This window comes from Stegostoma tigrinum, chromosome 26 (genome assembly GCF_030684315.1).
Source record: "Stegostoma tigrinum isolate sSteTig4 chromosome 26, sSteTig4.hap1, whole genome shotgun sequence".
Taxonomy (NCBI): domain Eukaryota; kingdom Metazoa; phylum Chordata; class Chondrichthyes; order Orectolobiformes; family Stegostomatidae; genus Stegostoma; species Stegostoma tigrinum.
In genome coordinates, this window is record NC_081379.1 from 37,522,170 (window position 1) to 37,540,749 (window position 18,580).

At 42.6% G+C, this 18,580-nt stretch overlaps 1 protein-coding gene across 1 annotated transcript in view; it reads right to left on the bottom strand.

The window, feature by feature from the left end:
- Positions 1-18,580, bottom strand: part of kremen1 (kringle containing transmembrane protein 1) — a 174,905-nt gene that overhangs the window by 83,999 nt on the left and 72,326 nt on the right. Inside the window, exon 3 of the mRNA XM_048556251.2 lies at positions 1,102-1,193. Within this exon, the coding sequence (XP_048412208.1) occupies positions 1,102-1,193 (92 nt within the window). The remainder of the gene's footprint in view (positions 1-1,101; positions 1,194-18,580) is intronic.

The following is an 18,580-nucleotide window of genomic DNA, read 5'->3' on the forward strand; positions in this document are numbered from 1 at the left end:
ATTATATTTTGGAGTTAGCAGTCAATAGCATGGAATAAGCTGTTAGCTCTTGTTTTCCTCCCTTCTGTACAAAAAGCATTCATTCAAACTGGTGTATTTGACTATTCAGATGTGAGGCTGTATCTCTGTCATCCTAAATCACTGACTATCATGCAGTACGGTCGTGGCCATAGGAAATATGTGGCTGGGGAAATAGGATCTTGAAATTTATCTTGAAGTGTATACGTGCCTTATCCAGATGGTCACTTTTGATAATTAAGTGTCAGTAGATGGCTTAGCTGGAGAGGTATCAAAGCCAAGCCCTGGTCTATCCTCTCCTCAGGTTCTTCACATTCGCTTACCAGCAAAGATCTCCTACCTGAACCATTGGGACCTCAGCCAGTATTGACTCTCCCAATTGTTCCCTCAGCTGAGGATTGGAGTCACAACATAAACTGGAATTAAACCTGATTCTGAGATGGTTTCCATCATCATATCCACTGTGGCCAATTGTCAGACCATGTGAGCCATCAGAGGAATTGCTAAGTGAAATTTTTGCACTTATGCGGCAAGTCATCTTCAACTGCACATGCCAAACTACCATTTCAAAGAATAAGGGCTGGAGGTACATCAGCATCTCCAAGTTCCCTTCCAAGTCACACATGATCCTGACTTGAAAATATGTTGCTATTCCTTCACTGTTGCTGAGTCCAAGCCCTGGGACTTGTTAGTCAACTTTGTGGGAGCACCTTCTACACATGGACTTTTCCAGTCCAAGGAGGTAGCTTCCCATCAACTTCTCAAGGGCAATTAACAATAATGGCCTTGCCAGCGGTACCCAATTCCTCTAAAAAAAATAACATTTCAAAATGCAGCCAAAATCCACTCATTAATGCAACACAAGATGTTTTGCTTATAGCCGCAAGGGTGAGAGATAAGGCTACAACGTTGTAGCCTTAATTCTACGCCCATGTTCTCTGTAAGGCTGGCCCCTCTGCTCAATAGTAAAATCATAGAATTACCCCTAAAGTGACCTTGCACATGAGGTAGCTACACATTTCACACACATCAAGGGTGGAGAGGTGACTCAATGATTGCCCATTAAATGTGTCTCCTACTCACTGTGACATGTTGGTATGTCGCAGTATTTCCAATACACTCCATCTTCATACTCAGCAACGTAACACCATGGTCTCACATCATTGTCTGGATTCCTGGAGAGGCAAGAGACTATCCATTAGGGTATTTCATGGTCAATCACTTTTATTTTACTGTCATTATCGAGATTGTGGATTCCTTATGCAGAGCAGTTTTGAGGACCGCCTGTCAGTTTTAATAAGTTGTCATTCTGCCATTAGAATCACAGAATCCCTACAGCGTGGGAGCTGGCCATTCAGCTGATCGAATCCATACCAACCCTTTATTGGGGCACGAGCATGTGTTCTGGAGGAATAAGAGGCAGAGGAAAGCCTACTGAATGACCCTGCAGCTAAAAGGCTGCGGCAACAGAGGAAAGCCAGCAATGAACATGGAGACGTCACTGACAGTGTACAGCTGATGAAGCCTTCTGCATCACAGGCTGCAAATATTGCCTGTCAACGTTAAGCCAGTGCAAGGGAAAGATAAGCACAAATTGTTCTCAAAGAGCATAGATAAGTTGGTGCAGCAAAGCCCTTTGAGATTACTTCTTGAAAGTTACATTTACAGAGGATCCCTTTGATGAACAGTTTCGTTTGCGTTTATGCTAAATGTTCTGTAATTAAACAGGGACAAATCCTGGAAGTTGCTGCTTCATTAACCAATTTCTGTCTTAGTGCCAAACTGAAACCTTTGGCCATTGTTGATTTTGAAATAGCATGCCAACAGTGTGCCCCATTTTATTCACCTCTTTTCCTGAGGCAGCATTCAGTGCCAGGGTGTGGGTGCTTAGTTATTTCATCCCTCACCTGAACAAGATTCTTTTTCTTACCATGATAAGATATTGCTGTTGAGAACGGGCCTGTCAGTGTGGGGAGTGCATTACAAAGCAATCTCAAGTGTAGTGTTGTGCTGATTATATTCACAGACAACAATGTGGGAATGGGAGGTGCACAATATTCCCAGCTCAATAAAGCAAAACAAAACTGTTGCGTTAAACGAATAGAAAAGGGAGTGTCAGAAAAGGGCACAGAGACAAAAGGAGTCAGAAGATGAAAAAAAATGTTGCAGTAAAGAAAGTTCTCAGAAAAACTGCATTTGTCATAAAACCATCACAATTCTGCTTGGTGAATGCAGAAGAACCACAGGGAGAGAGAGTGAACAGAGTTAACAAGAAAGATGATGGTGCCAGGAATAAAGCACTAATTAACACACCTACTGACAGCTCCTGTGAGTTGGGTCCAAAATATCTTTTGGAGTAATTAGATTAAATGACTGTCTAATGGCCCCTGAAATAAAACATATTTTAAACCCTTTTTTAAAATTAGAATAATGTTTTCTTTGGCAGTAGACATGATGTCTTTATTTTAAATAAAACACTTCTGGAGTGTTCCACTTGGTGGAACAAGTTTCTTGTTCATGTGGGGAATAGTGGTTCAGTCAGAGCATGTTGGTACAAGTTAGCCTCCAAATCTTCAGGAGCAATACAGATGGTGCAGGAAGACGTTTCCTTGATGATTGGAGAACTTGGAGTCATAGAGTCATACAGCATGGGAACAGACCCTTTGGTCTAACCAGTTCATGCCAACCATAATCCCAAACTAAACTAGTCCCACCTGCCTGCACCTTGGCCCATATCCCTCCTAACATTTCATATTCATCTACTTATCCAAATGCCTTTCAAATGTTGTAACTATCCACACATTTCCTCTGGAAGTTTGTTCTTCAACATGAACCCCTAGTGATCCTTTGAGCTGAATGGCACATACAGAAACAGAGCTCACAATATGCTCCCACATTTACACATTTGACACACAGATGTTATACATGTCAATGGGAACCTAAGTAACACATTTGAAGGGGGATCAACTTGCATGACCTACCCAAGCACTAACTATTTTTAATGATTGGCATGATCATTCTCTTTTAGATGCCACTGACAGACTCTAGATCCTCTCTTCAGCTGAGGGCTCTATCTTGATCCTGTTTGATTTTGCTGCAATGCCAATCCATACCAGCTTGTAATTGGTGATAATGGGAACTGCAGATGCTGGAGAATCCAAGGTAATGAAATGTGAGGCTGGATGAACACAGCAGGCCAAGCAGCATCTCAGGAGCACAAAAGCTGATGTTTCGGGCCTAGACCCTTCATCAGAGAGGGGGATGGGGTGAGGGTTCTGGAATAAATAGGGAGAGAGGGGGAGGCAGACCGAAGATGGAGAGAAAAGAAGATAGGTGGGGAGGAGAATATAGGTGGGGAGGTAGGGAGGGGATAGGTCAGTCCAGGGAAGACAGACAGGTCAAGGAGGTGGGATGAGGTTAGTAGGTAGGAGATGGAGGTGCGACTTGGGGTGGGAGGAAGGGATGGGTGAGAGGAAGAACAGGTTAGGGAGGCAGAGACAGGTTGGACTGGTTTTGGGATGCAGTGGGTGGAGGGGAAGAGCTGGGCTGGTTGTGTGGTGCAGTGGGGGGAGGGGAAGAACTGGGCTGGTTTTGGGATGCAGTGGGGGAAGGGGAGATTTTGAAGCTGGTGAAGTCCACATTGATACCATTGGGCTCCTTCACAGACCTGTTTCCCAATGGAATCTGTAATCATCAGGTGAGACTACTTAGTCTGAAGTAAAAAGGTTTTATAGTTTTGAGCTGTGCCTGCCTTATTAGTCTTTCCAAAAAGTTCACTGCAGGCTATTTGAGCGTTCAGTTGCTGCTGACTCTATATGGGAAGCTCTTCAAGTTGTAAAATCATTAAAGCACAAAATGTCCAATGCTGCTTCTGGGTTCACTGCAAGTCCCAGTTCCTGGGTCCACAAGAATTCTCACTATTGTTACCCTTGTGGTGTTAAGCAATGATGCTCACCACTTGTCTTAGAGAGGGATATTTTTGTTGTTGGATCCTTTCCCAATCACAGTCTATGACTCCAGCTGAAGGGTGTAATTAAATGCAACACGTCACTTTGTAAATGGTTGCATTAAATTTGGTGCAACATTGAGTGTCACAGCGTGACAGCAGCGATGTGACGAAATTGCACTGAGATAGAATGTGGCCAAGTTTCACAATATAAAAAGGAATGCATTAATCACCACCTTGTACGACGATATTGTATGGACTCAGGCAGGAGAACAGCTTTAGAAATTGAAAGAGTAAGGCCTAATATAACAGTCTCCCACACAAACTCATCGATAGTGTCTACCATACCAGGGTAATTTGTGCCTAGTTGCTATGATGCGATAACTATATTTTGTTTTAAACAAGGTCCTCTTCTCAATAGACTAGCAAGAAGTTTACTTCTGTCACACCAGATCAAACACATTCTATTGACCTGCATTTCTGTACTGCTTACTTGTGTTTCCCTACATTGCTGCAGCCAAAAGAACGGTTACCGCCCTTTCTGAAGGGAACTGGATGATTTCCCACCTTTTTGTGGCCTAATTAGCAATACTGTCCTTTTGCCTAATATTTTCAATTAATAACTGCTACCTTTGGCCATAATAAATTCTTCCTATCTGCTCTGTAGTTTAAATTAAGAACCAGGAGAAAGGCAGAAAATCAACAAAGTGGATCCTACACCATGATGACCTTTAGTAAGGCTTAGTCTCACATCAACGAACAGTTAATACCTGTCTTTTTCTTGTTATATATTCATTCAAAGGATGTGGTCTTTGCTGGCTGCACCATTTCATTGTGTATATACTGCATATCTCTAATAACCCTTGAGAAGGCACAGGTGAGCTGTATTTATGTTAGTTAATTTGCAGTTAATTTGACGTGTGCTGTTTGCGAATGTGGGTTCCAAAATCCTGGAATTTTGACACAGCAACAGCGAAGGAACTGTGGTATATTTCCAAATCAAAATGGTGAGAGGCTTGGAGGGGAACTTGCAGGCGGTGGTGTTCCCTTGTATCTGCTGCACTTGCCCGTTTAGATGGAAGTGGTAGTGGGTTTGGAAGATGATGCCCAGTGTGTTTTGGTGAATTTCTGCAGCGCATCATGTAGATGGTACACACTGCTGCCACTGGGTGGCGTTAGGTGTGATTGTTTGTGGATGAGGTGCCAACCAAGCAGGCTTCTGTTTTCTGGGGTGCCGTCAAATTAGAGTGTTATTGGAACTGCACTCATCCAGTCAAGTGGGAAGTATTCCCTCATGCTCCTGACCTCTGCTACCAACCTGGTAATCTAGCACTCCATGCTAATGCTCTGAAGACATGAATCCAGATCCCACCAAAGCACATGGTGAAATTTGAAATCAATAAAGTGTGAAGCTTTAAATAAAAACTATTTGGTAATCATATAATTATTGTTCTAAAACCCCATCTGTTTCCTAATGGCTTCTAGAGAAGGAAATCTGTCACCCTTACCCAATTTGGCCTACATTAGATTCAAGATGCACAGCAATGTGTTTGACTCTTAAATGCCCTCAGTAATGGTCCAGCAAGTTCAAGGGCAATGAGAGATGGGCAACAAATGCTGGCCATATCAGCAACTTGCCCATTTCATGAAACAATTGAAGAAAATTCAAGATTGGCAAATTAGAGAAGTAGTATTCGAAGGATTTGTACTGTGGCCCCAGCTCTTCAGCATATTTATCAAATATGTAGATGGAAGAAAAGTGAGTTGCATCTTTGAGCCTGAGGATGACACTCATTTGGGAGGTAGAGTAGTGTAGCTGGGACCAGAGAAGCTCAAAAGGGACAAAAGTTCAGTTTGGAGAACAATGAGGTCATCCTCTTAGGATTCAAGGAAATCAAATCAGAGTACGTTCTAAATCCAATAAGAAGCTAGAAACATCAGAAGATTAAAGAGGATTGGGTGTGCATTTACAGAACTCACTGAAAACTAATAGACAGGTGCAGAAAACAATTGAAAAGGCGAATAGAAGATTAGCCTTTTCATCAACTGAATTAGAATAAAAAAGGGGAAAGTTATGCTTCAACTATAGAGGGACTTGATCAGATTCCACCTGCAGTTCTGGTATTCGAGGAGGCACACAGTACAGATTCAGCAGTGTGACACAGAGGACCATATATAGGGACACATTGTATAAACTTGGTGTGTATTCCCTTGAGTATAGAAAATTGAGAGAAGATCTAATTGCATTGCAAAGAATGATAAAAATATTTTGGTAGAAGAAGAGAAATAGTTTACCGGGAGAGGAAAGAGTTTCAAGAAGCTATTTTATGACTTGAAAAGGTAATCAGGAATTGACTCAAGAGGCCACAATGAATGGAAGACAGATCGGCCACCTAAAGATTGACCATCTTCCATCTTCAACAACTGGATAGTTGTCTTCAACATAGCAAAATGACAAAATTCTGAACTGGAGCGAATCTGGTGCTGTGTACCAAGAACTGTCAGACACCCACCCATGCACTCAAGGAATCGCGTGAATGAGCACAGGCGTACATGAAAGAAACAGACACCGTAATCAGAGGCACACAAAATTTCCCCCTCACTGCCTGAGACGAGATAACTGTAGATCAGAGGAGCCGTTCAAAAGCCTTCCCATTTCCCAAAAACTCACACTTATTGACAGATTGGAAATGTCTTTTCTGAAAATTTCAACTTTCTTTTGATAACTTCCTGCTCTTGTTGGTATTCTTCATTTAGAGTGACTGCTCTCACTAAGTGGGTAGCTTACAGCCGGTGCTGGTGAGTTGAATATGGAACTTCCTGACATCAGGTCAGTGGCGGGGTTAGGCGTGGCCAGTGCTGGTTGGGAAGCACCAAGTTGAGAAGCTTCCTGATTAAACAAAAAGTTTGGAAAGTCTCAAGGGGAACGGACTGTTAGCAACCAATTTTCTGAAGTCACTGCATGCAGATTATGAGATGAGTGGGGATTTACTGCATATATAATTTAAATGGATTGAGCTGATCACTTTTTAATCATGATTGAGATACATAAAATTTATGAGGGCCGTAGACAGGTTAGGCACAAAGAAACTTTACCCTTTGATGGAGGGATCAATGACCAGAGGACACAGAGTTAAGGCAAGGGGCAGAAGATTCAGAGGACATGAGGAAAAGCTGTTTCACCCAGAGAGTGGGGGGAAATCAGGAATTCACTTTATGTAAGGGTGGTAGACACAGAAATCCTCATAATATTCAAGAAACAATTAAGTGTGCACAAGGCACACAAGGCTATGGGCCAAATGCTAGAATCTCAGATCAGAAAAGTTACTTTCGACTGGCGTGGGCATGATGGACCGAAGCACCTTTCTCTGTGTTGTAGATCTCTATGATTCTTAAGCGAAGTAAAGGTGGGCAAAACGATGGGATGGCAGTAATTCTGAAAGACTTGCATGTTGCACCAAGAAGATCACAACCCATTGGCACTGTTGCCCAAACTGAAAAGCAGACAAGTGAGACAGCAGCCCAGGAGCCAGGCCTGGCTGATGGCTGCTTATGTGTACATGGTGCTATAGGGAATGATGATGAGAGGGTTTGTTCTCTTTGCTACTCCAGGGCTCCATGCATAGTAGTCAGTGCTACACCAAACTGCTATGGAAACAGAAGCTGTGAACTAGCCGTTGCTGTCATTAGCTAAACCTGTTTCATGCTATTTCGCAGCTGCAGGTGTCTCAGTACAAGAGCTTTGAGCCCAGTTCTCTTACAGACCTTGGCCCATGAAGACAATGTTGGCTTTGATGTGGTTTTCAATGTTTAAAATTTAGCAGTTCCAAAATCCTGACGTTTAGCCTTTGGCCCATGACCGCATTCAACAGGACAATTACACCCCTAGCCCACACCCAGCTCCACCCCCACTGTCACTTCTGCCTTTGATTCCCTAGTGCTCTTTAAGACTATTACTGTCTCTCACGTGGTCCATTGCTCCCAGGACAGCCTCATCTCCGCAGCGTTAATTTCAGAGCACGTAGACATGGATGGATTTGACACCCAACCGGTTTAGCCATTCATTGTCAGATCTGTCTAGGACTGCATAAAGCACTATCAAGTCCTATTCTTGTCTGGTATCAAGGTTCATTATTCTAGGATAATCCTGAAATGCAAAGACAGCACTTTGTTTCTTTGTTCTACTACAAGCTGATTTCTTAAATCCATTTCACTGTCTCCTCCACCCTCGTCTCTACCAACAAAGTGCAAGAAGCTCATTAGCCTCTTTGTCACCAAAATCCAAGCCATCCTATCAGCTAACTTTGTCACTTCCCTCCCTCTCCAGGTTCACTGGACCAAACATTCTCAAAGTTTGTGAGCTGCTGTCACCTCGGTCTCACTCTTGTCTCCAGTCATGTCCATCCCAAGCTCATCTTGTCCATGAGACACACCTGTTGCTCAACATCCAATCTCGACTCCTGGCTGCTGTGTTAGGCAATAATGTTGACAGTTCTCTCTCATTGGGTACTATACCTGTCCTTAACAAACCTGCCACTATCACCCATCTCCCCAGCAAAATACCCTGCACTGCCGCAGTTCCAACCTTCCTTTCCTCTCCTCTGTCCTTGCTTTATCACTTGCAAATGCCAACCTCTCCCAGCACTCCATGTTTGGATTCCTTCAACTATGCTTCTACCAGTCACTGTAATGAAACAGTTTGAGGTCATTCTGGGGTCATCAAAAGAGGGCATGTCTATCTTCATCCAATGTTGACACTGAATACATAAGTAGGTAAGAGGAAGCATTCCTGGAACCATACTAAATTGTTCCTCATTCCAAATGTGTCTCAACATCAGCAGACATCACTTTTGTATGCCATTCATAATAGAACGCAATAATTATTTTACAGAAACAGCTCTTTTCAAAGTTACAAATGACATTCTCTGTGCATCAAAGATAAACTATCCTTCCTCTTCTCATCTGGTCTTTGTTACAGTTGTCTACACCATTTTACTCCAATACTCCATCTGGTGTGATTGCTCTTCCCTAGTTCCATTCTTAGATCCCTAATCATAGGTAGAGATACTGTTGCAACGTTTGCATTTCCTATTCCATCCTGTTGTATCTGGTGTCTTGAGGATATGTCCTTAGCTTCATCCTGTTTCTCACCTACACCCTGCCCTTCAAAAACATCACCTGAGAAAAGAGGCTCAATTTCCATGTGTATGTAGACAATATCAAGTTCACCCTCACCACCACTTCTCCTGACCTCTACCCATTCCCTATGTTGTTAGACAGGATCTTCCTCCAACTGTGAAGACCGAAGCCATCGGTTTTAGTTGCTGCCAAAACTTCTGCCCCAACCACCATCACTAACTACATCCCTCTCCCGTTGGCAACTATCTGGTACCAAACCAGGATGTTTGCAGCCTGCAGTTAATACCTGGCCCGAAGCAGAGCTTGGGATCGCATGTCTGTGCCACAAATAAGACTGACCAACTTCCAGCTCCATTATATTGTCTGACTCCACTCCATCTCAGCAGCTGGAATTCTCATTTATGCTTTTGTTACTTCTAGACTTGCCCTTTGCAACTCACTCTTATCCAACATTCAAACTCATCACTGTAAGCTCATTCAAAATGAAATTGTCCACAGTCTGACTTGCACTAAGTCCTGTTCACCCATAAGCGCTGTGCTCACTGACCTACACTGGCATCCGAGGGAGCAATACTTTGAGTTAAAAATTCTCGTCCACCCATGGCCTCCCCATTCACCGAACTGGATTTCAACAGAGTTAGGTAGGTCTACTGCTTGAAGTGGAGCATGCACAGTGAACAGCATGTTGTCAAGGGGAGGGAAGGCTCAGCTTTTCCTGAGGGTGGCCAGTTAACAGTCTGTTGAATTTGGTAACCACTCAATTGCAGACACTCACATCATTGTTATCCTCACTTCAGGGAATATGTCATTGTGATGGGAAGTGGTCAGGATACCCTCTTTGATGTCTTTCACCACCATTTTTCCATTTCTGGTGCCTGACAAATTGGCTTCTGAGGGCTTGGCAAAACTCTATAAGTTCCTCCAGCCTTGCAATCCTCCCAGATAACCACATTCATCAAATTGTGGGCCGCATGAGCATTCAGTGTTTTAATTGCTCCATCCGTGGATGCCATGTTTTTAGCTCTGTCCTTAATCTCTGGAATTTTCTTTCTTAAGCTTCTCTCTCTCTACTTCTCAACCCTTCTGCGAGATGTTCCCAAAAACTTAATGTCCTTTGGGCCATCTGTCCTTAGCTGTTACTTCGTGTCAAAGTTTGCTTGTGCTACTCTTTGGCAGTGCCTTGATACCCTTAAACAATCATAGAATCCCTACAGTACTGAAGCATGTCATTCAGCCAATTGAGTCCACACCAAACTTCCAAACCTATCCCACACTGCATCATCACGCATTTCCCATGACTAATCCAACTAACCTGGCCACCTTTGGACTGAGGGGGGAAACCAGAGCACCTGAAGGAAACCCAAGCAAATACAGGGAGAACATGCAAACTCCACATGGACAGTCCTGAGGAAGGGTCACCGGACCCAAAACATTAACAGATGGTGCCAGGCCTGCTGAGCTTTCTCAGCCACTTCTGTTTTTGTTCCACACAGACAGCCACCTGAGGGTGGAACTGAACCTGAGTCACTGACGTCATGAGGTAGCAGTTCTAACCAATGAGCCACCAGGCCATCTCAAATTGTTGTGATGAACCTTCCTACACAGAGCAATTAGATGCTGTCAATCTTCCACCTGGTGGCACTGGTGCCACCTGGCTGTCCACAAGGAACATTGCCATTAGCTAAACAGTAACATATTTCAATGTTTCTGCACTGCTCTAGTTTTCTTTGGAAATAAGAATCCCTGCTTGCACTAACTGTCTGCCAAATGTTTACCTCCTAGAGTCAACTTGGAGACAAGAGGATGGGGCTGTTAGTAGTGGTCAGGGAGTGCAGTGCTGTAACTGTAGCAAAGTCTTGCCTGCCTGGCAACTCTCCATTGGTCCTCCCTTGTAACATGTGACAAATTGGGACTGGCCTTCTGTGAGGCACAGGGAAGGATCACAGAGTTAGAACAGCTAGCAGCATGGCAAAGCAAGAAAAAGGTGAAGTAACAGCTGAAATATATTTACTTGACATTATTACACCTTCCTTTTACTTTCCATTGCCTGGCTAAACAGGTCACAGAGACAAATTGACATTTTTAATGATGTTGTTTCAGAGATAGCAAGAACTGCAGATGCTGAAGAATCTGAGATAACAAAGTGTAGAGCTGGATGAACACAGCAGGCCAGTCAGCCTTCCTGCTCCTCTAATGCTGCTTGGCCTGCTGTGTTCATCCAGCTCTACACCTTATTATCTCATTTTTACTAAAGTGCTAGTTTTGCTTGAAGAAGAAATAATTCTGAGTATATACTTTTTCTTTTCCTTTTCCACTGTGAAGTATCTCGAGTGCCCCACAACTTATCAACAACTTAGCAACAACTTAGCTGAGATTTACCCAGTGCTTTCAGAATTCCTGATAACACCATTATGATTGATAGGAGTTTCTATTAAGGACGAAACATTGCTAAGGTCTATTAAATCAAATCAAAACAGCAAAACTCAGTCAACTTTCCTGAGTTGTGAAATGACTGCAAAACACAACTGAACTCAGTTGAACTGAAGATACAAGCTGCCTGGTGAAAATCAAAATAAGTTACTTTGTTGAATTAAGTGACTCTCAATAGGACGGTTTCATATTAGGGGAAATATCTGCTGTAAAACTAAAATTAGGCAGCTGCAAAGTATGCATTTAAATTTAAAGGATCTAATCATAGGTTAGCTAAACAAAAGATCAGACGAGTGCTTTAATCAGCTTGTGATCCTTACTTTAACATAAACCACACAGGGATATTTATTATGAGCTGAGTAGGTGGAACAGAAGAATGTGTGGGTCAGTTTGATGGTGTCTGTATTAATCTGTAGAATGGCTATGACCTCGTTCAACACTTTACAATCACCCAGTCCGTTCTGTCCGCTTTGTCTCGACTAAAGATATATGCAACCTGGTTACACCTTAGACTCATTTTTAGTCACCTCTTGTAACGTTATTGTAATGTCAAGTCATTGCAAAGTTCATTACAGCTTGGTTACTAAGTTAATGGTTTCCTTAACTGCCATTCAGATGATCAAGTAAAGGTCCTTCAATTAAAATTTGCAATGTGTTTTCTGTTTAGTAAAAATGATGACATGTCACAGTCTAGTTCCTGGAAGATACTTTGTGCAGGGTTCAATTTCAAACCAACTTCATAACAGAAACTATCAACTATTTCATGACTTGGTACTGCTGTTCAGCATCTCCTCTATAATGATTCAGTCATAATAAGCAGTACACATTACTGTTAAAATGACAGCAGAGGGAATGCTTCTATTTCTTTCATGGATGTGTGTCACTAGCATGGCTAATATTTGTTGCTTAGGTTCGAGGATGCGGTGCCAATCAAGTGGGCTGCTTTGTCCTGGGTGGTGTCAAGCTTCTTGAGCTTTGTTGGAGCTGGACTTACTAAGGCAAGTGATGAGTATTCCATTACACTCCTCACTCGTGCCTTGTAGATGATGGATCGGGAGTCAGATGATTCCTAGCCTCTAACCTACTGTTATATCAATATTTTACATAGTTGGTCCATTCACTTTTTTATCAATGGTAATCTCAGAATGTTGATGGTTGTGGATTCAGCGGTGGTAATGCCATTGAGTGTCAAGCAGCCATCGTTAGATTCTCTCTTGTTGAAGGATAACTGTCTGACACTTGTGCGCAATGAATGTTACTTGCTACTTCTCAGCTCAAGCCTGAATACTGTCACAGTTTTGCTGCACATGAAGATGGACTGTTTCAGTGCCTGAGGAGTTGTGAATATTACTAAGCATTCTGCACTAAGCATCATCACCTCTGACTTGGAGATAGTAGAAACTGCTGATGCTGGACTATGAGATAACAAGATGTGGAGCCGGATAAACACAGCAGGCCAGGCAGTATCAGAGGAGAATTTTCTGAATTCGGTTTGAAATTGACCCGAAATGTCAGCTTTCCTGCTCCTCTGATGCTGCCTGGGCTGCTGTGTTCATCCAGCTCCACACCTTGTTATCACCTCTGACCTAATGGTGTTGGCAAGGTCAATTATGAAGCAACTGAAGGTTATTGACTACACTGACCGGAGGTCCTCCTGCAATTATATCCTGGGAATGGGCCTCAAAACACAATCACTCTTCTTTGCATTTGGTATGATTTCAATCAGTACTGACTTATCCTCCTGATTTCCACTGGGGCACACTTGGTCAAATGTTATATTGATGTCAAAGACTATCACTCAACCCTTCACCTCTTTTGAACATGTTTCGACCAAGTATGTCCAGAGGCTAGGAGCTGAGTGGCACTGAGTAAACTTAGCCCTGGTGAGCAGGCTGTTGCTGTGTAATTGCAGCTTTCTGCCACTGTTGACGACCCCCTTCCACCACTTTTCTGATGATCAATAGTAGGCAGATGAAACAATAACTGGGCAGATTAAATAGCCCGTTTTTTTTAGTAGAATATACATGGGCAATTTTCCATGTTGTTGCATTGCTGCCAATGTTCTAGCTATACTGGTACAGCCATGGTTAGGGGTGGGGCAGCTCCAAAGAACAAAAAGTCTTCAGTAACATAGTGAATTGTATCTCGTACTTTGAACCATTTCCTCAAATCACATGGAATGATTCAAACTGGTGAGGAGCTACGGAGGAGCTAAGATGGATGATCCACTTGGTATATTTGGTTGAAAATGACCACATGTGCTTTAGCCTTGTCTCATGCTCTAGTGGATTGAACTCTCCCATCACTGAGGATGAGGTGTTTGTTCAAAAGTATAAAAGTCTCCTCAAATTAGTAACAACAGCATAATTGATTGAAAACAAGGGGTCGTGAAACTATGTTGAAATCATGGAATCAGATAAAAGAAATCATTTGGCCATGGATCTTTTCGATTTATTCTGGGAAAGTGGTGAGCACTTGGCACACCTCCATAACCCATGAGGAGTTACTGGTCAGAGCACTCAACTAAGCTGAGATGACATGGAGATTGCTGACAGGTTGGATCAGACTATGGAAGAGCAAAGACACTGACCAAAAGGTGGTGCTCATATGAACCGCACCTATTCTTGCTGACTGCATAATAAAACGAGCATTTTAAGCATAAAGAATCCACTGTGGGAGAAGGGGAAAAGTCCTGAGGGGGGTAACTAAATTTACATAAATTTATGCAAGTATTAGACTCCTCATTAAATTGTTTGTTCTATACCTCAGTTCACTTCAGAAATTACAGCTGTTGCAGTGAAACCAACACCATCATGAATTAGCTTTAGGCCTTTTCATTGCTCCATTTGTGCGCTCTATGCCCAGCTTACATTGTAAAAAAGACACAAAACATATCTATTTCTACCTTGATAATAAAATGTGAGGCTGGATGAACACAGCAGGCCAAGCAGCATCTCAGGAGCACAAAAGCTGACGTTTCGGGCCTAGACCTACCTCTGATGAAGGGTCTAGGCCCGAAACGTCAGCTTTTGTGCTCCTGAGATGCTGCTTGGCCTGCTGTGTTCATCCAGCCTCACATTTTATTATCTTGGAATCTCCAGCATCTGCAGTTCCCATTATCTCTGATTCTATTTCTACCTTAATATGTTTTGAATATTTTAACTTTGTGAGTGTCAAACTGACCGAGTAAATTGATACGACACGGGTAATCTCATTCAGAGATACCATAAGGATGGAGAAAGTAGGTACAAATGTATGTCTGTACCGATGTTGAGTGTAATTTGGGTTCAATTCACCAATACAGGAATACTGTCTTTCACCTTTAGTGTGACAATAAATCAAAAGAAGTAAACTCCCTATTGAATGACTTCAGAGATCATAACTTGAAAGTCTGAAAGATGAGTCAGCTACTGGCCGCAAGAGACCCAAGTTGAATAGCCAGTGTGGTGACCAGGCTAGTCACTGTACACTCAGTGTTCTCACCCTGGTTACCCTTGGAGCACACAGAGTTGAGAATGGGAGAAACATTCTCCCACCTGCCTCTATTCATCCCTTCCTGCGCCAGCACATGGAGTAACCAGCATTCAGCAAGGCTCACTACCTTCAGGTGAGAAAGAAAGAAAACAGATGCATTATGGCTTTTGAATGCGCGTATACCTGAAATTTACTGCAATTTGCAGTCTGCACTTTCCATCTCTGTCAAAGTAACAGAACACAGAAATGGCAGAATAAGATCATTTTAAACATTAATCAATGTCTGCTTAAAAATGTAAAATATTTAGTACATGTCTGCCATGTCCAGAGAGCAGGAAAAGATTTTTTTTTTTGAATAGACTCTTGCCAGATTTTAAGATGGCTTGTATCAAAGGCAGAATAAACAAATTAACTGCTTCCAGATATTTCCAGAGGATGCCAGAACAAAAGTTACTCAATCACCTCCGGAAATGTGACACTTCTTAAATTATATGAACGGTCCAACCAAATCAATGCAAAGGACTAGAAGACAAGATATCTACCTCAGCCAGCTCCAAACAAAGGAGACCATCAAAATCCATCAGTTTTTGGCTTGATGCAGGCATCTCCACAGTTAGGCTTCTTACAAGGGAACATCAAACCACCTCATTTCTTGAAACTGATGATTTGTTTGATACACTTTTAACTACACAGTTTTGACCTTTGCTCATCAGTCTTAAGAGGGCCGAACTGGCCTGCGATTATCTAAAAGCTGGCCTCTGACCCCAACATCTCTCAAAAGTCTGAGCCTCAGAAAGAAATCTGTGCTTCACATCACCTGTGAAGTCAACCAATTCCCAGTTTACAATTATCACCTGTTCACCAGCAATTCAGTTGCGCCCGAGCTTCTGAACACACTCCCATAGACATTGACTTCCCGAACTCTCTAATTCATATGAGTTAACTCTGATGTCTCTGATGTTAAGTCATTTATAATCTGTAACTTGTTTCCTTCTTAGACGAGTGAGGGTTTGAATGTGCATTGCAATTCCACCCAATTTTTAGATAATAAGTACCCTACTTTGTTTTAGCACTATAAAGAATGTGTCAAGGGTAATTTTTAAATCAGACTCCATTAACAGAGTTTGGGGAAACGCATCGCCTTCTAGTTTTTGTAAGGAAAATAAAAACCACATCTTTTTTAAACGTTTGTTACGAACAGGAGAGGAAGACAGTAAAATTCAACCAGTTCACTTATCCCTCATGTCTTAACACACCAAAATCTAGACCACAAATTTAAACACCGGCACTGGCTAGCAATTATATTGGGTACAATTGGGCTTCAATGAGTTTCCATCATTTTAGTACCCTGTAGAATTGTCTTTGGGTGTAAAAGTATTGTACTTCTTCATTCTTCTTCTTACAGTGCTACCAAATATCATTTTGAATGGCTGTAATGAATCTCAATCACACAGCAAATTAATTCTTCTACTCTGCCTGCGTGATTGCTTTATAGAAATAGCCTCTTTACAGTTGTCCAGTTTCAGGGAATAACGTTCCTCGCATCAAGATTGAATGATGTGGAGGTGCTGGTATTGAACTGGGGTGGACAAAGTCAAAAATCACAAACTGTGGGAGTGCAGCCTGATGAAGACGCTGTACTTTGAAAGCTCATGATTTCAAATAAACCTGTTGGACCTCAATCCTGCTCCCAGGCAGACAATGTGACTCTGATATATGACAATGTGACAGCGCCTTCCAAACCTGTAGCTTCTAGCACCTAGAAGGTGAATGGGAAATGGCAAGTTCCTGTCTAAGCCACATACTGTCTTGATTTGGGACTATATTCCTTTCATTCACCATTACAGGGTCAAAATCCTATAACTCTTGTCCTAACGGCACTGTGGGTATAATTACACATTATTATCTACCATGCTTCAAAAAGATAACTCAACGTTACTTTCTCAGGGGTAAATGGAAATGGGCAATGCCCAAATCCCATGAAAGAATAAATTCTAAAAAATATGAGGTTGGCGATACACCATCTGTAGATGCAGACAGCAGCACAACAAGACTGCTGTCATTCTCCTGCTAATTTCATTCACCCACCTCAGGAAACAAAATGTCAATTTCTCCACTTTACTTAAAGCTACAGGTGCAGGATCAACAGGCAGCAGGAATGTACAACCCCTTTGGCCATCCACATAATTGCCGATGTCTGCTCCAAATACCTTTAGCTACTTGCTGCACTTTCCCCTGCTCATTTCTTCTTTAAGTAAGTTCGGTTTAATCTCGTACTATTTTTTGACATGGTACATAGATACCACTGCTGTCCCCTAAGGGTTCTGTTGGCTTTGTGCATATCGAACAAAAGGGCTACTGTGCTGTTTTGTTTTGTAAGATAGGCTGACCCACATTATACCTCAAACACTGTGTGGAGATTGCTATCTTAGTTAAATGCTCCTTACATTTGTTGTGAAACGTCGCTGAACGGATGGGCACCTCTGCGATCTGCTTTGGACTATAATAAAGCAGCAATCCACTTGAAACAGCATTGATATAGTTATAATATGGATCAGAGTGGATCCGGACTGTTGTCGAATTGGCTACGGCCCAGTGCACAGTAGAAACTCCTGCAGTGTGGTGAAAGTTGATAGCCTGCACTGCCGTGCAACTAATCCTTCCCACAACACCAGGCCTATGCTGAAATCATTTTAGATGAAGGTGAGTACAGAACTCCCTAGAAAGGCATTTGGAAGACTACAAGGTGACTGATATTGTTTACATTCTTCCAGTAAATTAACCTTTCATGTGGGCAGCAGGAATAAGCATCTGTGCCGAAACACAAAACTGAAGGTTTAAACAGGAATCCCCTGAACTAAAGTAATAAAATGTGAGGCTGGATGAACACAGCAGGCCCAGCAGCATCTCAGGAGCACAAAAGCTGACGTTTCGGGCCTAGACCCTTCATCAGAGAGGGGGATGGGGAGAGGGAACTGGAATAAATAGGGAGAGAGGGGGAGGCGGACCGAAGATGGAGAGTAAAGAAGATAGGTGGAGAGAGTATAGGTGGGGAGGTAGGGAGGGGATAGGTCAGTCCAGGGAAGACGGACAGGTCAAGGAGGTGGGATGAGGTTAGTAGGTAGCTGGGGGTGCGGCTTGGGGTGGGAGGAAGGGATGGGTGAGAGGAAGAACCGGTTAGGGAGGCAGAGACAGGTTGGACTGGTTTTGGGATGCAGTGGGTGGGGGGGAAGAGCTGGGCTGGTTGTGTGGTGCAGTGGGGGGAGGGGACGAACTGGGCTGGTTTAGGGATGCAGTAGGGGAAGGGGAGATTTTGAAACTGGTGAAGTCCACATTGATAATCCCCTGAACTATCTGGCCATGTCAAATGACTGCTATACGTTGATGTTAACTCTTATCTCTTACTGATAGATTGTTCTCAATTCTTTCTGCTGAATTGCAAAAATTCTTTACCTGACAAAACTTTTGACAAATTCAAATCTCACACCACCAGGAGAGACAATATTATGCATTGAGAAACAAAAAAGGCAACTTTTCTTGGATATATTAAGTACTGAGGTGCCTCAGAGTTTA